This window comes from Alligator sinensis, unplaced genomic scaffold (genome assembly GCF_000455745.1).
Source record: "Alligator sinensis unplaced genomic scaffold, ASM45574v1 scaffold243_1, whole genome shotgun sequence".
Classification (NCBI taxonomy): Eukaryota; Metazoa; Chordata; order Crocodylia; family Alligatoridae; genus Alligator; species Alligator sinensis.
Window position 1 is genome coordinate 1,956,579 of NW_005841841.1, and position 24,089 is coordinate 1,980,667.

The 24,089-nt window shown below is 38.6% G+C and overlaps 1 protein-coding gene across 11 annotated transcripts in view; it reads left to right on the plus strand.

Annotated features, from left to right (window-relative positions):
• The window catches only part of CASK (calcium/calmodulin dependent serine protein kinase), a 353,223-nt gene that overhangs the window by 312,551 nt on the left and 16,583 nt on the right, over positions 1-24,089 (plus strand). For 6 of the 11 annotated variants that reach the window (XM_025204937.1, XM_025204941.1, XM_025204991.1 and 3 more), the window contains 5 exons: positions 1,673-1,741; positions 8,548-8,616; positions 10,323-10,358; positions 16,818-17,014; positions 18,427-18,542. In XM_025204937.1, the coding sequence (XP_025060722.1) occupies positions 1,673-1,741; positions 8,548-8,616; positions 10,323-10,358; positions 16,818-17,014; positions 18,427-18,542 (487 nt within the window). The remainder of the gene's footprint in view (positions 1-1,672; positions 1,742-8,547; positions 8,617-10,322; positions 10,359-16,817; positions 17,015-18,426; positions 18,543-24,089) is intronic. The other 5 variants (XM_025204952.1, XM_025204959.1, XM_014520563.2 and 2 more) reach the window with 3 other exon arrangements.

Here is a 24,089-nt window from a genome sequence, read left to right on the forward strand (position 1 = left end):
ATTGACACACACATACACAACTGAATTGTTTTATCTTACAGCAAAACTTACATAATTGCTCAGTGGCATCTCCTTTGCCCTTCCATTCTTGGTAGCTTGCTTTATCCCACAAGACAACTACTGCCTCTGCCCAAGAAAAAAAAAACACCTGACCAGTTCAGCAATGCTAAGACATGCCACAGGTGATTCTTTGTTTCCTTCTGCAATGTCTTTCATGCATGTAACCCCCTCTTTGAGCTAGCCCATAAGACGCGTGCTCTCTTCTTAGAATCCTTGGTCATTTCTGTTTCTATGATACCTACTAGTATTCATCCAATAAAGAAGCAATGGGACATGACTGAGAAGACCTTGACATATCTCTATACTTGCCTATTACTGTAATTACAATCCATTTTTAATCCAAAGGAAAGAGTATCTTAGAAGATTCCTCACCTCCCTCTCTTGCCATGCACTGTTGGCACATAGCATAAGACTATGAGCTGCCTCTGCTTATGCAGCTTTCAGTCCATTAGCTATTCTTATACAGAGACAGGAGAACCCAGCACATTCATATTTGGGTGGTTCACAGCCTGCTAAATTCACAGAAGGTTGCCAAATATAAGCTCTGAGCTGTTAGTTGTAGCTTTTACTTCAAAGGACAGTGCTTCTCTCATCAGCTGGAGCTCATCTGTGGCCCTGCCCTGCTGGTTGTTGCCATTATATATGACATCCAGCTAGTTCACAAACGTCTTTGTGAAGGCTACAAAACCTAACACTGTCCAGGTTGTAATGACTCTATTACAGTTGAGTGTAATAAAGTTCTGAACAGGAAGACCATTATTTCAAAACCAATATACTGTGTAAGTACTACACTATAAAAGCATAAAATGTGATTGCCTTTTGTAGTGATGTTTGGCTTTGTAGCTACAAATGTTGCTAATGTTCATAAAAGTCTTCATTTTTTAAAAATCCAGGTCCTGTATTCTACTCCAAGGTTTATTTCAGCAGTGAAACTCACAAGTTTTCCTCTAGCTAATGCAAAATAGTAACTTTCTATTTGTTTTAAATATATTGCCCTTTGATTTCACCAGCTGTCCCTTTGGTCTTATACTGTGGAGCAAAGTAAAGAAAAGGCTTTGATAAATTCTCATTGTGTCCTTCACACTTTTCAGTATTTCATTCATTTTGTTTCCTATCAAGGAGCTCTTTCATATTTTTTTACCTGCAAAAGAGTGGAGCACATCTTTTACATTCATTGTGACTGTTCTATCAGGACTTAACATGTAAATTGACTGAAAGGAAAATACACTTTCTTTTTGTAACAATGACAACATAAATGACGAGAAAATTGCTAGGTGGGAGTAATGGAACTGGAAGAAATTTACACATGTGTATACAACTCTCATCTACAGGTGCAGCTGTAATCTCTGCACAGCTGAAGACCAGTCATGCTAGTTAACTAATAGTGTGTGGTTGGTTTTATGTTAATGAGGAACAGACTGAATGTGTTGGTTGCTAAGTGAAGCCACATGCTTGTCACAGCTTTCTGGTTTATTTCTAAATGTTTATTTTATGGAGAACTGCTGCACTTTTGGACAGGCTCTGATGATTTCCTTTCAAAGATCAGAGTGATTTTGTGTGTTTTATCTTTGCTGTTTTGTTTCTTAATGAAATGCTTCTTCTCTCTTTGCAGAGGGAAATGCGGGGAAGCATCACCTTCAAGATTGTGCCAAGTTACCGCACTCAGTCTTCATCCTGTGAGGTAATGAGTTTAATGAACCATCCCCATCCTCTCTCAGTCCTGTAACTAACTGCCTGCTGATGGCTGAATGTTACTGCTTTCTGGGAAATTGTTTCTGCCTGTGCTGTTAGATCACGCACACCAATTTTACAACAAAGATAACGGAACACGAGTAGGTCCCACCCACCTACTCAGCCCTACCTTCATACTCATCTCATTAGCACCTTAACTAACCCTTTGCAGCCTATGATATGAAAAGAAAAGGGAAAGCCCTTGAGAGTCTCTCTTCAAATACAATGGAAGTAGGGAATCCCTTATTTTAAAATTCACAGTCTAAAATAATTTCTCCAGGAAGTTCATTTGAATTCCTAAGTTAAATTCTTATTTAACAACCCTAAGGCTGTTAAGGGTTAATTGGAGATCTTGTTTCTGTATAATCCTTTTCAGGTAAATTTGTGATGATTGTCTGTGACAGTTACATGTGGCTAAATATTATGTTTTTATACAGAAAATACAATTTATAATTATTAAAGGAAACACGTTTGGATTTCAGTGCTTGTGGAATTAGCAACTTGATGTTATGGATTTGCACAGTACTTTTTGGTCTTTATCTTTTTCTTCCTCATAAAGCCTCTCTCTGTGATATGATTGAAAGGAATTAAAATACTGAAAATGGCTATTAAGGAAAGCTTCTATTCCTACTCAGGCATACAGATTGGCACAAGCACTACATAAGCAATGCCATTCTTACTATGTGGCATGCTATTGCTTAACTATAGAAACAGTTCCCAAATGTGGACTCGGGACTCAATGAAGAACTAATTCCTCCTTGAGGAACTCCTGTAGTCTTTATTAGATCTGGAATTTCACCCTAATTGTTTGTTGTCTATACATGCTTATTCTAGATCTCCAACGTAGAGAAATTAAACTTCTGCTTGTTAAACGCAGTTGCTCTTTTCATTTGAAGAAAGAAATTACACTGCTTTTCAGTTATCCTCCGTACTTTTAAGATAAGTCATTTAAAAACTAAAAGACTTTAAAGACCACTACGTCTCCCCATAAAAACTGCTTTTTACTTTTCAATCGCATCAGTTTTGGACCAGGCAGAAAAGTTTAAATAAAGTTGCTGATGAAGTACTAAATGGGAGAGAAGTTACAGATATTAAGGACTATGTGTCACTTTTTGTGTTATAGCTAGTAGTAGAGTAGTAATGGAAGGTATTTTGCTTCCCAACATTTTTTGTGTGTGTATATACACACACACGCACACAAAAACTTAGGCTAAAACAAACATGCAGATCCAAATTCAGGTCCTAAAATATGTGGACAGAAAGAGATGCTACTTGCACCAACTAGTAATAGTTCATCTCTTTTTTGTAATCTTCTGATCTGGGTTCTTTCAAGCCAGCTGTTTCTACAGGAGGCAAAAGACTATGGAATCTTGCCTTCAGCTGGATGTTCAGAACACGTAACCAAAACCCGATAAAAATTAAGCACATAAATATCACGTGCCTGTCATATATGTTAAATAAATTACATTTATCATAAACCTTTGCCATTCTTGGCTCTTCTGGGCCCGCCAACACATCCCCACTAGAATTTCTTCCAGAATCCCAAGTTTTACAGCAGCCACAAAGAACTATAAAAAATAGTACCTCTCCCTCCCTCCCTCCCTCCCTCCCTCACCTCTTATTGCAGCTGTAGAGCTTTTCCCTCAAAATTATGCAGGCTTGAGAGTCGAATTGAATTAATGCAAAATAATAATCATTCCATGTACTGTATGGGGCCCAATGGCTATAGGTTGCTAACCTCTGGTATATACAGTGGAAATGGCTTCCATGTTTACATTTATGTATATGCATTTATCATATTATCAGTTAGTCAGCTTTTAAAAACTTAGCCTGTAGTCAGGTCTGTGGAGGTCCTTGGCTGTCATGTTCATGGTGCCTCCCCTTCTATTAGCAGATCTTTCACAATATTTTCAAGGTGCCATGAACACGAACTGCTCAATTTGTTCAACCCTCTTAAAATAAGTAGGGTTGCATTCTGAGATTTATTCTTGAACAGAAGAGTTCTGATTTTTCTTCAGTTTCTTCTTTTTTCTTCAAACTTTCTGTTTTTTCTTGGATTAAACCTTGCTGATGAATACTGCTTTTATAATTTCTTTTGCATAAACCACAATTCCTCATCTTCTGAAGGATGTGCCATCCAGTTATTTAAGGTGGCATGCAGTTTGAGCCCAGCAGAAAGCCCCAGTAGTGCAGTCCTTAAAAATACCGTCTTTCCAGCATTAGTTAGCCAGGAAATTGCTCACTTCTGCATGGATTTAGACCCTAACTACAGAGAATACTGCAAGATTCTTCCAATGACTGATTGCAAATACTATGCAGAAATTTTTGTTGGTGCAGTATGTAGTACACCATCCAAAATTGGTCAGAATGAAAGCATCTATTTGCCAGGCATTGTACTGGCTCCCCTATACAATTCATCATTTATTGCAATGTCCTGATACAAGTCTTAAACCCTATAATGTGTTAGGACCTCTTTATACTTCTCTCATATCCCCATAGGAAATTAAGCTCATGGGGTGAGATACTGACTAGGAGATAAAGCATTTTTGAAGAAATTCTGACTATGGGACTCAAAAGATGAGTCCATTTTCAGAACAGAGTGTACAACATCTATTCAGGTGAGCCTTCACAATAAAAATTTCTTGTTCGCCTGAAAATGAACCATCCAAAAAAGATTGTTTAGCAATGCAGCAACTTGGGAAAGGCCTAGAACTGGATATGTATCTAAATTATGATAATAGTGGTGATGATAACAACAGACAAATAATATTAAATATAGTCAGACAACAATGAGGCTTCTCTTGCTATTTGTATTTGTCACTTCCACTAGACTGCCTTTATAGACTTTATAAAAATTCATAAATATAAATGTAAATATGGAACCATTTCCACTGCATATGCCAGAGGTTAGCAGCCTATAGCCATTGGGCCCCATACAGCCCCTGGAATGATTTTATCCTGTCTGCAAAGGGGGGATATCAGTAACAATTTGGAAGCTTGGAAATTTTGCACATACAACAGCAGCCAGGTTGAAAGTGCTGACCTGCCACAAACAAGCAGCATTATTTTGACTCACTGCTTCTACAGGGTTGCCAACTCCTGGTATTTACTTTTGAAGTGACACACAAGCCAGGCTTTCTTGCCTCCCATTGATACTAGCACTAGAGGCATGTTTTAAGATTTCAGATGTGCAAGAATGCTAAGAGGAAGTATATTTTTGCAGAGAATCTTCTGTGTAAACACTGACTTAAATTTTTGAGCCAGTCCCTATGAGACATATGAATAGCTATGAAAAAGGCTCATAGATTTGATATTTTAAACTAGTCATAGTCTTCAGTAGACTTGGGAACAGTAGTCTGGAAGTTTCCATTTGGTGGCATATCAAGTATGAGACTGTTAGCATTACTGGAGTCCTCCTTTTACAGTTACAGAAAAAGTACTCGAAAATTTATCAGTGAAAACATATTTCTTTGCCCAAAATTAGAATCAAAGTGTATTTGTACATTATTATCAACTCGCTGTGAGGAACACTATGGGAGTTAATTTTTTGCAGGATATTCTGAGATTTATATCTTTACAGGTTTGAAAACAGTATCTTAACCTGTTTGCTCTTGCCAGGGTCTGAGTAGACAAAGGCAGATCCATTAGTTCTAACTCCAAAAATTGTGTCACTATTTTTTACTTATGCACCCACACCTGGCTTGCTTCATTCAACACCAGTAAGTGACTTGGCTTGTCCCACCTGATCTGGCTGTGATGACAGAGCTAAAGAGCCCACTTAGAATCTGAAGCTACACTGTGCCTTTTTGATTTTTCTTTCATGGTTTGGGAATGACATACGGTATCACTTTTTTCCTTTATCTCTTTAATCTTTTGTTTAGCTGGCCTGAGTTGGACAGGTTTGGGAATTCTAGGTATCCAGGTAATGCTGCATTAATGTTGACTGCTGGAAGTGCCCAGTCCAACATGGTATTATTACTGTCCTTGAACACCTGGTCCATCTTGTATCTACCTGCTCTGCCCCAAGAAGACTGGCATTCTTGCATGCTTTACAAAAGACGTTCTTTCTTTAAGCTAAACTTCAGGCAGGAGCTGAAGTTTTCTGTTCTAGTTCTAAGCAGTCCTGATACTCTAAAAATGAACCCCATTTTGTCTGCCACCTTTCACTAGACTATTGTATATTTTTGTTATCTTTAGTCGGAGGGTTGTGGTTTTTTTTACTAGATACCTTGTAGGCATCAAAAACCAGATAGATGCCTCCTGAACTGGACCTATCAATATCGCTGTAAGCTTAGTGTTGCCACAACACCTGTTAGCTTTTTCTCATGGTATTTCATCACTGTTTTGTGAAAATGGCAGTTGGGAGCTCTAAAGCACCTCATACCAGCTCCTCTTTTTGTTTCTTCAGATTCCAGAGTTGGAGAGGAAGCCACATTTCAAAGAGGGACCCAATCTACTTTGAGTTTGCCTTAAAAAATGTACTTGGGTTAGCGATCGTTTTCAGTCATTCACTGTTCAGCGAATCAAGTGTAGGGTCCATGAGGTCACCAGTAGCTTCTGCAGTGGTGACTAAAGTTTGCTGTTATGAAGTTTAGAGCTAGATATCATTCTGAAGCTCTTTACAAGTAGTAGTTTGGTTCAGTGGAAGAGATCTCAGTGTTGTCAGTGTGCACACCTTTGTATTAGGGCTAGAAATCTTCCTGAGGAAGGAGAAGTGGTTGAGAGCCTGCCTCCAACCATGGTCTCCTCTGCCTCCAGTTGAACTTTTTTTTTTCCAGCTTCTCCACATAGGCTGTCTCTGCTTCCAACATTTCCCAAAGTTTGCCCCTTGCAAAATCATCATCTGACCAGCAAACCAAGACAAACCAGATCATAAGTGCCAGGGCAAAACTCATTCTTTGCTTCTTCCAGGATATCTGAGATATAAGCAGTCACATCTGAGGGAAGGAACAATTCCCTTGTATAACTGGTATAGTCTGGTTCTAGGTTTTAAAAAAAAATCTGTTACAAATGGAGAAGAGAATTGCAGCTTTTTGAAGGACGTTTCTGTTAGCCCCCATGTAATCGCAAAGGGGCAAGAGATAACCTGGATATAAAAACATGAAAAACAATTCCTTTAAGAACAGATGCTTCATATTACCAAAAAAAATGTTATTTGAACACACTTAGACAAATGGAATTTGTGCTGGGGTATTTTAAAAAAAAGTGTTTCTGCCAATCTGTTAGTTACTACAAATACCTAACAAAGTCAAACAACTGTATTTAATCCAGATCTATCTAGATATGACTTTCCTCATTAATTCTATTTGAGAGACCAAAATCTTGAAGTGATGAGCATATCAAATCTGTGTCTGGTTTGGACCTCTATCAGGTCTGGAGCTCCTCTAGGTGGCTGTTCATGGAACTTCATTTAAATCATATCCAACAAGTCAGAACAAAGAAGTTCAGAAGGATCTACTGAGTTTATTGAACACTGAATAGTAGCAACAGCCACAATAATAAAAATTGCCTGTCATACTGGCATTGTAAGATAATTATAAATATTATTACATAACTAACTTGTTTAGGTTAATATATAGTTAATGGTGAAGTCTTATCGGATATACGTCATTGTATCAGAAGTTTAGGGTATGATTCTAGCTCCTAATAGTCTCATAAAAACACTCTAATTTGATAAGATGTTACCCAAAGGATTTCAGTAATTTTTTTAAAAATCTGTTTTACTTCCATATTTTTTGTCCTTGATGTTAAATGAAGCGAGCAATTGAACCTACCTAAAAGGATTTTAGACATTACTTTACAGTGCTATTGAGTTTCTGCATTTTATTTCATGTATAAATTATTTTTTCTTTACTGAAAAAGTATCTCGTTAGTACTTGAGAGTTCTTCATTCTCTCATTATTATACACTGTGTGCCCTAAACACTAAGAATAAAAGGAAGGGTCGGCACCTACCTTCCTGCCCCCGCTTCCCTCCCCTGACACTTCAAGACCCATTGTTACAAATCCCCAGCTTTTGCTCCTAAAGATGTTCCAGCAGGCACTTCACAGGGAGTCTCAAATACCAAGGAACTCCACTGGAGCTTAAAGCTATCGTGCAAGGTCAGGCAAGCTGTGGCACTTCTGTTACATAATGCAGTTTGACAAGTTCTATTCTTATGCATCCAGTACCTAAAAAAAAAATGAATTGCAAAACCATAAAACGCAAAAGAAAAATACCACATACTACACCACAAGTGCCAGTTCCATTTGTGTGTCCATAATGGTTGAGAAAATGCAAATAGGGACATCTGGAGCAGAAATTCATCATGCCCAACATTAACGTCCTTGAAAAAAATACAGAATTTGTTCTGAATCAGTGTTATGCTGATAACTGCTTTTCCATGTCCTGTTAAAATCATTCACCATATGATTTTAAAACAGTAAGATTTAACAGATAATTTAATGTGGCTACATCACCTGTAACACTTAGCTAGCCATGTGAGGCAACTCTTAAGCGGTCCCAAACGTTGGAGTATTGAGAAGGCTGGCTGACTGCTGAGGTAATAGTACTATTTAAATTTATAGGATAAAATAAATCAGTCTACATTTTAAATTGTGAAAAACTTTCAAATTAATGCAGTTTGTAGTGTGCAAGCTTTTGCAAATGAAACAGCTCAGGAATTAGTTATAAAGCTGTGGATGTAACTGTTCATTTAAATATATCTGTGTTCCTGTGATAGTGTTGTGTGTTAATGAACCTTGTGTCTTATTTCAGAGAGATTCCCCCTCTACATCCAGACAGTCCCCAGCTAATGGTCATAGCAGCACTAACAATTCTGTTTCGGTAAGACCTCCAGTTCCAGACAGAGAAAGTGTGCAAATTTTGTTGGTGCTCATCTACCATTACTGTTATAAATACATGTGTTCAGTGGAAAATTGTGTTCTGCTGATATAATCAAGTCTACTACAGCTATTACTCCCTGATTGCTCCTCTTAAGGATTTATCAACAGGGATCCAGGCTTTCTCTGATTTAAAAAAAAAAATCCCCAATTTTCAGTTTGAAAAAAGTAACCTAAAATCCACATTTTTTCATCATTAAAATGAAACGCCACTATATTATCTATCTATATATTAGTGGTGTTTCAGTTTAATTACAGAGAAATGTGGATTTGGGGTTACTTTTGTAAACCAAAAATTGAGGATTTTTTTAAATCGGAGAAAACCCTATTTATCAACAACATATTTTTCTTATTTAAATCCATTTAGTGACTTAAATATTAATAACTGAGACGTGTCACTTTTACCCATCCTTAAAATGTTCTTAGCAAGGGCCAGGTCTTAGTTTCCTCAAAGCTGTGAAAGGATTTTAAGTTGAAGTTTCATTTCCATTCTAAACTTTTGAAATGATGGTTCACGAAAGAGTAATTGCAGAGCACATATTTCAGGGCTTTACAGGGGTTTAAGTTTTGTGTTTCGAGAAACCTCTGGAATGTGTATTGGTTTCCGCTATCTGAGTTAAGGAATTGGTGTGCCCTCTGCTGTTGTGGTACGTGCACATACTTTGTGAAATATGAGCCTTGCCTGGATATGAAAAGCAAAAGGAAGTGGCTTTAAACTGCACTACAATCCAAGCTATTCCCATCACATCTTTAACACAAAGTACTTCCTGTTCAGCATGTATTCAGGTAGAAAGGTGCTGTTGATTTCAAATATTTCTCAACTGCTATAGATGTTGAAATTTGTATTGTTTATCATTTGTTATTGTCCTGATTTATACAGCAAAACATTACAAAGCAACTGTATCTGCAAGTTCCTTCTTTAAGAGTGCTGCCCACACTCTGACAGTTCTAAAAACTCTGACAATTTCCACAATGGAATCACTTTAAGAAGCCAGAGCATAGCGACTGTTCTGATAACTATAAAAATTAAATTACAATTTACAAATGATCAGCCACAAGGTCAAATGGTTTAATTATAACAATGAGCAACAATTATATGGATAGAAAACATTGATAGCACTTATGAATTAAACTGAACTTGCAATATAATTAAAGACCAAATAAATTTATTATTATAAATCATAAATGTATTCCTAGGCACATTTTATTAGTCTCTTCCCAGTGATAAACTTCGATAGTTATAATCACTATCTCTTATTTTATCGAAGAAAATATATCTAATTTAAGAATCTTATTAAGTTGAAACAGACAATTACATTAAAAGCCTCTTTCACTTGCAGGTGCTTTTGTGTTGAAGATGCTGAATTGTTTATAAAAAAAAAAAAAAAAAGCACATTTTCTATCTGCTTAAACTTTTACCTGCTTTCTTCAGCTTGCTGCTAAACAGCCTGGGTTTGATTTTCTTTAAGAAGTAAGCATTTCTTTAAAAAAAAAAAAGTGTGGGGAGAGGGGTGGAGGAGAGCAGTGTTTTATACATACCTGCAACTTAACATTTTTCTATAATGTAAACAATTACATTAACAGATTATGTTGTATACTTTTAAAAAGTAAAATGAAAATTTCTTCTCCTGGGTTGGCTTTATTCTGCAGGACTTGCCATCGACAACACAACCAAAAGGACGACAGGTGAATAGATATCCTGCATCAGAACTTTTCTAAATATAGCTGCTAGTAATGAATCCCTGCTTCCCTTTTCCCATTCCATATTGTATATGTGCTGGACTATAACATTTATGCTTGGAACATGTGTCCCATTTTGTTTTTAACTCATTGTGTCTGGCTAATTTGAAATGGTGGGTTTTTTTCGTGTGTGTGTGTGTGTGTGTGTGTGTGTGTGTGTGTGTACCTATGGGAGACAGTTAGGTATGTTGTAATTTCAACCTAAGATGTTACTTTATTTTAAAACATTATTAATAGGGATGGATGGCACTATGCGAGTCTGAAATCTGTTCAGACTTCACTTCAGAGGAAAGTTCAACTCCGTGGTTGTGCCAGGAGTTTAGCTCAAATTGAGATAAATAAAGAAAGCTTAAAAAAATGAAAACAGACTGAGGAAACTGTAAAAGTAGATCAGTATTTAAATGAGTTTGTAAATCATTATAACTGTTTACAAAATGCTTTGAAGTTCATAATGCTAAGGATTCTTTTTAATGGAAATCACCAAGTCCATTAAAATAAATTTTCAGTTCCAATCTCCAGATTCACTAAATCTTACACTTTAAATTTCATACATCACATCTCATTTCAAGGTATAGATTTCTGGGGTAAAATTTTGAGCAAATGAATTTAAGTGGGAGAGATTGCAGGTTTTAGTTTTGATCATTCTTTATGATTTTGATAAGCTTTGGCTCATACCTCTAAAACTGAATATCTTCCAGCTTTGTTTTGGCTGTAGCATTTAACAAGCACCTTAGTTCAGATAGCCATTACTTATGTATTTGCGGGTGGGGAACTAGCTGACTGCAATAAATATACACTTAAATATACAAATATATGCACATGCCTCTGTTTGCATGTGTTGTGTATATGCATCAATTTGAAATATATTTTGCAACATGTGCATGGCTTCAGGAACACTTGGTCTTTTGCAACTGATTTTGCATACACATGCTGGCACTTTTGCTCTCATTGGGAAGGACCTTTCATGAATACATATAGAGTAATACCCCACATGAAAATGGGTGACAAAATCTGGCCTACAATGAGCAGATATTCTCACACTGGTAGAGAAAACAAAGGTCACATGCTACAGTGAAGGTGGATGGTAGTTGAGTGCAACACAAATCCAAACCTCATCACCATTATCAAGGGGAAGGGATTTTTGGTTCCAGTTCCTTCCCTCCGGTACATCTAGGGAGGATCCCCACATGTAGGGGTGTGCACTTGTAGAGGTGTGAATAGCAGCGGCACAAATTTATGCCATTGCTTTGTGCCCCATCGCATGCCCCTGCACATGTGCTTTGGTGAACAGCAGATTGTCCCAGTAGGAGGCCACCTGTGCTGGCCTCAGCAATATTACCTGGTGTCCTGGGTGCAGCAGGGGCACAGATCAGGCAGGACGGAGCTTGGCCAGCTGCCAGAGCATTGCTCTGGATGGCCAGCCCTCCATTTGTTCTGGTACACATTACTGATGTGTGTTCTGCATTGCTTTTATATTCTGAGGAGTTTTTTTGCTACTGGGATTTCCCAGTAGCAAATTTTGTCACCAGGCCAAAAGTTTGCAGTGCGGCACATGTTTTCGCATTCCCTGCATGCAGTTTCTGGTACCACAAATCATATGCCATTACACATGGGGGCCTGCCCCTAGAGTCCGAGAAGGTGAAAGAGCCAGGAGGCCCTCCATTGCCTCTGTATTGATTTAACATACAGGACCCCTCAGGTTTTTTTCAGCACCTCTCATTCTTGTATCCTGACCTGAATTAACTAGCTGCACACAAAAGTAGGACTTTTCCCTCCTGAGAAAGTTCCAGTGAAAACCTTTATAAAGTTCTGCCTGTGCCCCCTTGCATTCTCCTCTGCAGTTCTAAATCATATTTCTTTGTTGCAGCTCTTAAACTAGCATGTAGCAGCAAGAGATTCCTGGTCCATCTTCATCAATGATTTCTTACAGGCCTAGCCTTTCCAGCATCTGGCTCTGAATGCAAATCAGGAATTCAGTCCTTAGCTTTAACTCTATTGAACGCTAAGAGTAAATTACAAGGGCCATCTGTGAAATACCCTTTAAGTGGGTTTTTTTGTTTCAGTTTTTGGGGGGGGTTGTGCCCGGGGGGGAGGGGGGGGAAGTGTCAGATACCTAATTTTTTTCCCTTAAAATATTTTTCTTAGGGGCCATCCATTTGGCCAGGACAGTAGAAGAGCTGTTTTTCATGCTTTCCCTTATTCTTTGTTCTTCCATTTACAACTGTCCCAGTTCCCTTTGAACAATTACTTTCCACTTGAACCCCCTTGTTTCCCAGCCCAGCTCTTTGCTTCACCTTTGAGCCAGAAAGGAGTTTGGACCATTGTAGATGTTTGTCACGCCATGTACATTTAAATAGATCTGAAACTTTCCACAAAGAGCCACAGCTTCCACTGCAGGGATGTTATGTATAGGCAAGACTCAAGCTAGAGGAAGGAGAGAAAAGAAAGGAGGAACCTCCTAGAGTGTACAAATTACTGATTGCTATTTCTACCCAGTCCCTACCAAAGTTCAATTCAATATTAACCAAATCCCAGAAAATAAATTAGTAAATAGAGATTAAAATGCGTGTGTGTGGTTTTTAAATCCCCCTTTTATAGATGTGCACAACAAAGAAAGATGTTAGCTGACTTGCCTATGGTTAGTCAGTGACAGAGTGATAATAAGATTTTAAAATACTGAATATTGGGTCCTGTAATTCGGCCCTTATCATAGATTCATTGATTGTTACAGGCTGGAATGGACCTTGCAGATCATCAGGTCCAGCCCCCCCCCCCCCCCCAGCTCTAGGCAGGAAGACAACTTAGGTCAAGTGACCCCAGCAAGGTGACTATCCAGTCTCCTTTTGAAAACCTCCAGGGTAGATGACTGCACCACCTCTGGAGGAAGTTTATTCCACAGTCTGGACACCCAGACTGTGAAGGAGTTTTTCCTGGCATTAAGCCTAAAGTGGCCTTCCAGGAGTTTATATCCATTGGTCCTGGTCTTCCCTAGGGGTGCCCTAGTGAACAGTTGTTCACCGAGCTCCTGATGCACTCCTCTGATATAGCAGTAAGCCGCTATCAAGTCCCCTCTCACCCCCTTCTCTTCTTTAGGCTAAATAGGCCCACGTCCCTCAGCCTATCCTCGTATGGCTTGCCATGCAAATCCCTGATCATACAGGTGGCTCTTTTCTGGACCCTTTCAAGTTTCTCCACATCCTTATTGAAGTGCAGCACCCAGAACTGGATGCAGTACTCCAACTGTGGTCTCACCAGCGCTGAGTACAGCAGGAGTATCACTTCCTTAGTTTTACATGAGATGCATCAGTTGATGCATGCCAGCGTGTCATTTGCCCTGCTGGCCACCGCATCACACTGACAGCTCATGTTCATGCAATGGTCAATCATTACCCCTAGGTCACTTTCGGCCGTGGTGCAAGTCAGGGTGTCACCTTCAAACCTGTATGTATGTTGAGGGTTATTTTCCCCCAGATGGAGCACCTTACACTTGGAAGTGTTAAACTTCATCTAGTTCCAGTCTGCCCAACTCTCAAGCCTGTCCAGGTCCACCTGTATCTGCAGCCTATCTTCTGGAGTGGCCATACTGCCCCTTAGTTGGTGTCATATGCAAACCTGGCCAGTGAGCTTTTCCTCCCCCATCCAAATCATTGATAAAGATGTTGAAAAGCATCAGTCCGCTGGTCAAGAGATACTTTCATTTTAAACAGATAAAATACATTTCAGATGCAAATGTGTAGTGATAGACTATGTTAGGTTTGTTTCTTCTGTGCTGTTGAGTGCAGTGGTGAAAGATGAATGAGGTTATTTCATTATTGCCATAAATATTATCATCTAGGCAATATTGCTAGACAGTTACAGCTGTATTGAAGCTGAAGTTGAAAGGAAGTGAGTTAAAGAAATGTAAGTAAAGTACATTACCTTGTCAAAAATCACTTTTAAAAAATACCTGTAACTTTAAGCAAGCAGAGTAAATTATGGGTCATAAAAATGGTTTTGTAAAAATAATTCCTTCCTACTGTGTGTATACAGAGGCATACATGGTTGATTTTCTGACAAATATAACTATTAACTGCTCTGTACTTTTTTGTACTATAGAGCCTTTACAGTGTAGCAGGGTGATCTATATCCTATTCCAAGGGTAGCACCAGTAGAATTGCTAACTAAGGTCATATTGCAGATTTTCTCTTGCTACTGATCTACTTAAGCTATAAAGATCCCAGATAGAGTCAAAGAAATTACTTGTCAAACTATACAGATCTGACTTGGAAAGCTATAGTGTGACAAACTTTCACCTTATAGACTAACTGAATAAGAAATGCATAAGCTTTCATGAGCAAGAGCTCATGCAGAGATATTCAGAAATATCAAAAACCTTGATGTCCATGATCCCTGAGCTGTGAGAGCTGCGTGAAGATTTTGGTCACTTCTTTCAGGGCCTCAAAACCCTCTCCTCCTCCTGTTCAGCCTTCTAAATCTCTGTCTCTCTTGCTTCTTTGTCACTGTAACAAGTTGTCTCTCTATCTTGTTCAGGGATGATAATCCCTGTGGACTGGTTTTCATTATGCAACTACTACTGTCCTGTGGCTCTGTAAGCAGAATCCCTTTCTGTAAACATGGTATATGGTGACACAAGGGGTTTATCTATCAGCAAAGACGCACAAACTTCACAAAAGACATTAGGTAGGCCAGCCGCGGTGCTGTCTTATCAGATCTATTCTAGAACTTGGTATTTTGCCTACATTGCTGTGTCAGCCAGGGGATATATATTTTCACACCACTAACCAACATACCTGTGCCAGCAAAATTAAATAGCATAGACCAGGCTAAGTGGTTCCCCCAGCTGGAGATCATGTGTCTTCTTCACTACTTATATTTTCTATGCTCTGCTTTTCTCCTGGGGAATTTAATTTCAACTCCCTTCCCCTCCTCACAGACAACCTGGGATAAGCAATGTCATTTAGCTTTGCCAATGTCCTTAACATATTCATTGTTCTACTAGGGTGCAGTCAAGCCGTGATAACAATTTATTTGATTGTCCTGTTTCTGGGCACAGTTGTGCTATGATGTGCTCTTTGTCAGCAAATGGCTGAGGGCTTACATACATGGGAGGGAACATAAAGGAAAGTTAAAGTGCATCAACTGGGAGGATTAAGCTAGAGCTTTCAACCTGAATAAGAGCCTCCATGCTTGGAATTAATGCTCTGTAAATTAGGAACTAACCTTTTGTTGGTTAGTTTTAACTTTCCTGAGTGTCCTGGTGTTGTCCAGCTCTGAGGATCAGAATGAAAAAATGCTCATAAAGTTTATCAATTGCTCAGAATTTATAAGTTGTGCAGAATCCCCAAGCTGACCCATCTGGTCTGATGGAGCTCTGAGTGTCAGGGGCCCTGGTTATATTCTCAGTTCTGTCCCAGATGCTCTTTCTGACCTTAGTTGAGACATTTAACTCCTCTTTTGAGGTTCTGTGGTGCAGAAAGGCCTTCATTAGCTAGCAAAACCAGAGTTCAGAATAATTGTGCCTATCCAAGAGTTGATTGCCTGATTAATAAAATAATCAGAAGTAAATGCAAAGCATTGTGACATCATTTAAAATTATGCAGTTAGAATTCTAACTCCTCCTATTGTTTTTGCTCCTTAGAGCATAATGTTTTCTGACTGTTCATTTTAACACTATTGTCTTCAGATGACACACAAGTAAGAGACCAATACTGAAAGAACTGCAGTTACTTACCATTTTTGTTGCGCATTAGTGCTCATATAAGTGAGAATTTGCACTAACTTAAGTTATGCAAAGATTACATCGACTCCATCCAAGCAAGCACATTTGATAGGTACATTTGATTTTCTATTGTAACTAGTGACAGTTGTACTTAAAATGTTTAGACTGAATGAATATTTATAATTAGTGACATAGCCTAAACCTGTTATACAGTAATATTCTTACTGTCAGAATCATAAAATATGTAGTCCAACTTGAAAATGTGTATAGCTTTGATTGAATGTAAAGTACAATTCAAACCATAAAATATAGTTTTGGCCTTCAACCTACAATTTTAGATTATAGCTAACAATATGCAGTTATAGACTGTCATCAGAAACCATAACAACATTTAATAAAGATGTATACCTAAGAGTCTCTGAATAGCAAGAAATGCATTTGGTGTTACTGCTAGGATTTTATGCTACACAGAAGTCATAAGCATTAAGTAACATCGCTTTCCCCCCATTGTTTTCATTTTCAACTGTTTCCATTTTCAGCTGTCATTTACACTTTCACCATTCAGTTCTTCCTCTGCTTGTATGCATACAGTATGTGGTAGCTAGATGCACAGATTAAATTTTCACAAGCCATTTGTAATATCAGCATTAATATGTCAGTGTTTCTTACAAACTCCTGTTTTATAGATCTATGTAAGAGCACAATTTGAATATGATCCAGCAAAGGATGACCTCATTCCCTGCAAAGAAGCTGGTATCAGATTCAGAGTTGGAGACATTATACAGATCATTAGCAAAGACGATCATAACTGGTGGCAGGGTAAACTGGAGAATTCCAAGAATGGTACTGCAGGTCTTATTCCTTCTCCTGAGCTTCAGGAATGGTATGTTTTCAGTGAAAATATCTTGATTCTTGTTGTATATATCTTCTTTACAATTCTGTATTATCATACAGCTAGTATTTGTGTGTGGGTTTTCTTACCAACCTCCTAAAATCTGATATATGCTGCAGATCAGATTTTGTGAGCCATAGTTATCTTCTATGCAGGTACAGTTGCAAGAGTTTGCCTGCATGAATACTTCAGGATTGCATGTAGAAATCTACTGAAATACTTTCCTTTTCTTTAGTAAAACCCAAAGCACATTAGATCCCTATCATTTTTTGCTCATTTCCATCCTAGATTGAAAATTACACATTCAGATATGCACGCACATTTTTATTACAAAAAAAGACTAACCAGATGCTCTTATAGGCCCTGATCTTGCAATGCACATTAGCATAACTGTCTTCAGTGGGACTTATACCTTCCATGCACTGTTGGAGCAGAGTTTTAGTTAGTTACTCAAACCAAAGTTCAGAGCTTTCCTTTGCCACATCAGCAACATAATCTCACTAGCATATATAGGACATCTGCCTAATCTTCAGTATCAAGAGATGATAATATCATCAACCACTGCAAGAGATCCCCAAAGCTTTTGATCAGCAGATGGCAAACTTTGCAATAAACCTTTAAAATGCATCAGAGTGCACCCTTTCAAACAAATACCTCCATGCAGTCCTGTTTATTTAAATAGAGTTGGTAAAAGTTGTAATTAAAGATGGGTGCGTGCATATCTGTTAACAAGGTGAAGCCCTAAATATGTGAGGTAACATCTTCATCTCTGTTCTTGGTTCTATAGTGTCAGGTAAAAGGACCAGAACAACATAAAAAGCCCCTAAGAAGCCCAGTTCCAGTTGTGGGATCCTTTTCCCAATACTAACACGGAGGCAGATAGGCTGCCTTTCAAGGACCCCATTCAAGCGTTTGCATAAGGAATAAACTGGACTCTGAAGTTGGTCAAGCCTTTCATAGTAAGGACACATGCAATATCGGAAATATTTAGCAGCAGTGAATCCCACAGAACAACTTGAGGACTTTCACTTATTCAGGTTTTGATTACTGTCTAACTTATCCCAGCAGCCCAGGATCAGAAGAATTCAAAGGTAGCTTAAAAGTATCTTAGCCACCTTATTTTCTTTGGTCTCGGGAGCTCTGTGCTGCACCTCTTCAAACAGTCTTTGTAAATAGAGGACTTCAGTATTTGAATATTTACCTCATTATCTGAATGTTTGAAGTTTTCAAGAAAATTCAAACTGTACACCTGAAAATTAAAATAGTGTCCTTTTTATAAAGCAGGACATAACATTTTAAAAATGTGTTTATAATAACAAAATGAATCCATCAGTGAAGGAGAAATCCCATGCACTATGTGGTCTGCAACAACAGCTAATGAATTTTTCCCCTTCTCATGCCAGGCGAGTAGCTTGTATTGCCATGGAGAAGACCAAACAGGAGCAGCAAGCCAGCTGTACTTGGTTTGGAAAGAAAAAGAAACAGTACAAAGACAAATACTTGGCAAAGCACAATGCAGGTATGAAAAATGCAAGCTTTTTTAGAACATACTGCTTCACAATATGAGACTTGCTGTTTGCCATGTGGCTGGCATGCCACAAACTTAGTGAGTTCTATAGGAAGAAGTTAAGTAAGATTATAAATATATTGCACTGTTAGGCTAATTCTGTAGCATGTAATGCATACCGTCCTCTCTGGTATATACTGTGCATCCCCTACACACAAAAGGACACAATTATGGAAAAGTAATTTAAATTGAAAGTTGGTCAGCAGTGATTTCAGTTATTTTTCATTACGTAGCATTGGCATAAACAATGCACTTCGATTCTAGACCTCGTATGTCGGGAGAAGACATTATCTTATGCAGTAGAACTAGGGGCATCAAATATACAGCCCACGGGTTGAGTCTAGCCCATGGAGCCCTATATCACTGGGCCCAGAATGCTGCCTCTGGGTCTCAGAGTGGACCCACACATATGTGGGGCATGCTGGATGGGCCTCATGTGCCATATGGAGCTGAGGTGGGTGCACATGAGGCCAGTCTGGGGCACATGCTGCATGCAGTGCCCATGCAGGTCAGTCTGCCAGCTTAATCTGGCTCATGAACCAACTCTGCATCATTCATTCAGCCCATGGGGCCTGGTGAGTTTGACACCCTGCACTAGAAAATGTGGTACCTTATCCAGTAAGATTGAATGCAAACCACCTGCCAGATAAACTCATCATACTTTGTCCAAAGGCACATTGATCAAGATCTTTACAAACCATAGAAGCTAATACTGTATAAGCGTAGTAGTACAGTGTGTCCTACTACTCTACACTGTCTACCATCAGAGGTCTCTGCAGCCACATCATTCTTGTCAGTATGTGAACTATTTTTATTTAAAATAGTTTGTGTAACTCAAGAAAGGGTAAAGGGGCATTTTCTTGAAGTTTTACAGCTGAAACATACTCTGAAGTTAAACTGGGGGGTTTTGTAGTCAACATACTTGAAGTGTTATTTTTCATCAGTAGCTTGAGTACTGAGGTCTATGTTCAATCTAGAGAGCTGAAAAAGTGATAGAGTTTTTAGTAGGTTTTGCAGAAAGGACCAGCTCCAGGAAATGTCTCATTAACTTCAGTAGGACCGAGATGGAGGCCTTTGTTCTTTATTTGAATTCAGTGCATCATGCTGGGGCTTTTTTTTTTCCTTTCTTGGGGGAGAAGGGGATAGAGGATGAAGGAGGTATTTTAGTGTAATATAGTCAGTATATTTAATTTTCCTGCCTTTTTATTTATGTTGCAAATTGTGATAAGGATACATTGTGATGCTGAGTCAGTAGGGCTGTACAAAGCTTATGTCCCTGATTTGATTCGGTGGAGATTCAGCCCGATTTGGTGGCCAAATCTAATCAGAGGACCCTTTAATCTCTCCAAATCGAATTGGAATCCTCCAAATCAATTGGAAGATTCGGACATAGGCACAGCTTTAAATGTTTTTTCTACATACCTCTAGGTAGCAGGGGCTCATGAACGCTGCAATGCCGGGGCTCATGGAGTGTCCCACAGAAGCACGGGGGGCTCCCCAGTGCACTCAGCAGCAGACCCAGAAGTGGACCAGAAGCACTTGCAGTCCGCTTCCAGGTCTGTTCTCCCAGTTCAGTGACTGGTGTCTCCTGGGTCTGGGGGTACTTCCAGTCCACTTCTGGGTTTGCCGGTGAGCACATGGAGGGCCCCCCATACGCCTGTGGGACGCTCCATGTGCCCCAGCATCACAGCAATCACGAGCCGCACCTGCTACCTCAAGGTATATAGAAAAGTCTTTTAAAGCTGTGTCTCTGTCCAAATCACTGATGCTCCAAATCAGCATCGAATCTTCAGATTCAGCTGAATCGAATTGGGGACAGTGATCCAAATCAACAAATCGAATCATTGTCCCTGATTCAGGCCAAATCCAAATCAAATAGGGCCTGTTTCACACACCCCTATTAATCAGTAAAGCTGTTAGGGTTTTATCAGAATCAAAGGAGACACATACACTCAGTTTCTTATAGTGGAAATGTCTTTCTCATACATTGGCTTACCTGCAACGTTTCCAATTTTTAGTGTCCACAGCAGAGTTGAACATTTCATATTTCAGTATGACATCAATTGTGATGTCTGCAATAGATGACATGCTGCAGATCTAGTCAGTATTACGAAGAGTTACCAGCTGAATTCCAACACCGCTGGCAAAACCTATGGGTGGGGTCACATCCGGAGACCCTTTGTGGCAGCAGAAGCCTCCTTTCTGCTGGCAGAGTTACTCCATCTCTACTGAACAGATTAAACGTCTTTCCCCCAGCAACAAACAAAAAACGTGCAGTCTCCATCATGAGCCTGCTGCCAGGGTCCATTCAGCAGGTGGTGCCTGGCCAGAGTGCACTTTGCACTTTGGCAGCACAGCTGTTGAACAGACCATGCAGAGCCACCAGAAGCTAATGAGTGTGACTATGCTTTTGTAGCTCTGCTGTGCTGGCATACAGGTATGTATAGACGTAGCCTCTAGCTCTCAAGAAGTAGTTAGGATATCAGTAAAAGGTTTTAAATACTGAAAAAGAAAATAACACTATAAATATATATTGAAGTCTCTGTTGTTCACTGACCCAGTTATGCATGTATTATCCAAGCTTTTTATATAACATTTAAAAAAGAAACGCCTGAACCAAGTCTGAACCAAGCCTGTTGCTGTGCTACTTAATACACAAGTTTGTGTTCAGCTACAGTAGAACACACAGCAGTAGAATATACAAAATTGTTGTTCTGAAGCTCTTGCTGTCCTGTGTGTGAGGCTCAAAGAGGGAGATGAATACAAATTGGGTAATCTTAACCTTGAATTTCCTTTCTTTCTATTGGTTTGAATACTCTTGGTATTTTAACATTTATAAAAATTGAAATAATGCTAGAGCTGCCTTTTTAGCAAACATTACTGATAACAAAGAAAGCCAGACAAAATGAGGAATACAAACAAGACTTTTCCAGTGTCTTGATACAGCATGGATGTTTCAGATGAGCACTGGGCTGTTTTAGCTTGCACAGGGCTAGCCTACATTATGTCTAACTACAGCCAACACTGTTATTGTACCACCTTCCTACAGTTCTACATTTCCCACAAAAAGTTGGAAAATACCAATAAAAAGCCATCCTAATAATACAGGTGAAAGAAATGGTGTTCTTGCTGTCTAGCAGGTATCCCATTTACATCTCCCCCCCAAAAAACAAAGAGCTAATCAGACTCTGGGTCTGAATTAGGTTGTATGTTAGAACTATTATAAAAGTTGAATGTTTTAAACAAATCAAGCAGCTGTTGGCTGTAGGGCATCAAATGATTGGCCGGGGAGGAGGGGACACAACCCACAGCATATATGCTACAAGTGGCAAGGCAGCCTCTGTGTGTGACACATGGCAGATTAGGGAGGAGACAGGCAGCACAGTGGCAAATAAGGCAGGAAACAGAAAGCAGAGTAGCAGATCAGGCAAGGAGCACAGGGTAGAGAGCAGAAAGTAAATCTGCAAAGGAGGCAGGGGAAGGGGATCAGAGTGACACTTGAAGGGTGCAGGGCTCATCTGTGAATGTAACTACCCTAAAATATAAGTCTCTTTTGTATATAGATTGATTTCTAGAGGTATCCATGTATAGTCTTACAAAAATGAATAGATCTGTAATACTTTTGAGTAGCAATAAGACAAAGATGTATTATTCAGTTTCCTACCAAAATTAGAGTATGGTGTGGTCACCAGTTAAAAAAAAAAAATCAGGGCCAGATTCTATTTATCTTCTAGGCATCCAAGTATGATCCTATTCCACCCTGCTTAAATCCCTGAAAAAAACATTAACGCAGAAGGTGAGTGGGTCCTCCTCATCCTTGCTGCTTTTTGGGGCTTAATCTTAATGTTGAAATGAAGGTATGATACAAAAGTAGGCATGTTACTAGTTTTTTAGGGACTCAAGCAAGGATAAAATAGGATAGTACTAAGATGTTTAACTGCCAGATAGATACCGAATAAGTAGAATAGGATGTTTAATTTAGGACTTGAATATGAAGGTGAGAAAACCTCACAGCCTTTTCTCACAGGATTTGAGTTTAAAATTGGAGTCAGGCTCCAATGGTACCCTCCGATAAGATGTGCCATTTTAAAGGTTAAAAATTTAACAAGAACTGCTGGGTTGGTGGGTTGGTTGTTTTGTTTTCCCCTTGTGTCCTGTATCAACATGTTACAAAATTGCTGTTCTCAGAAGATTTCAAAATATCTGCCTTAGAGCTGGAAATAGGTCTTACAAAGACCCAAAACCAATAGATTTGGTTTTGGTCTGAGGAATCCAATTCAAAGTCCACAAGAGAAGTCACGCAACACTGTCAGAAAGTAACATTCAGCTTTCTTTCTAACAAGAGCATCACAGGAAAATTTTAGCAGCATTTTTTTAATTTTAATTATGTCAGGCAATGTTTAACATTTCCCTTGCTACTACTTGATGGGAGGCAATTAGGATGCTATAACATAGTTTGTAAAATAGCCTTGCAATCAGTTAAGTATGTCTGGTTTGCTATGTCTTTTTAGGACAACAGTATAGATTTTCATGTTTTGTCAGAATGCTAGTGGATTGTTTTGGAAGTTAAACTTGATTTATGAAGCCATGTGTACTTAATTCTTACAGCTAAAAAGTTGGTATTTTCTCTTTTCCTGTAAAGATTATTTTTGCCACACTTTGCTCTCTAATCAGTTCAGTCATAAGCAAACTCCTCAACTAAACATCTGTGAAGTAGCATGTCACATCTTTGAAAAGTCAGTTTTAAACCAACCAAAGCCCAAGTTTAACATGAATTCAGTATTTTTCTTCCTTACATTCAGTTACCTTTTTCAAGAATATTATAAAGATATGGCACAGTGATATTTACAAACGTACTGTCAAGAATTATTTTATAGAAATGTTTTTGCAGAATTATAATATGCATAAATTTACTACTAGAAGACTGCTAGGCTTTTATAAAATGTGTTTATCATTTCTTAATGTGATTTATTTGCCTTGTGTTTAGGATATTGCATGAAAAAGTTTATTTTGTGCATATACTTTTTATTTTACTAATATATTACAAGCCATATCTCAATGACCCCTGTACATTTTTCATGCTGTCTTACTCCCAATGGCCTCTGTGCATGTAAGTAACCTGTCAAGTGACAATGCCTCTTTATTTGCTTCTTACTGTTTCCTTTCAATAACTCCTTTTCTTTATTAGCTAGTAGCATAGAAACATTAGAAGTTCAGTCTCTAAATGTGCCCTCGTATTCCTCATATCTTGTGTGTAAAAAAAAAAAAAAAAAAAAAAAAAAAAATCATTTTTCATTTGTGTTTGGAAACCCTGCAGTCATTAGGTTACCCCTGTTTAGACCAAGACATATCTTCCCTATGCTCCTAGTTTGTGATAAAGACATTTATGTGCACCATTTTTGTTGTTTATTTGTATCTAAAATAATACACTACAGCCCAGGAAGAATCAAGGATAGATATTTTTTCAGCAGGGGAAGGATTTAATTGGGGATTAGTTTA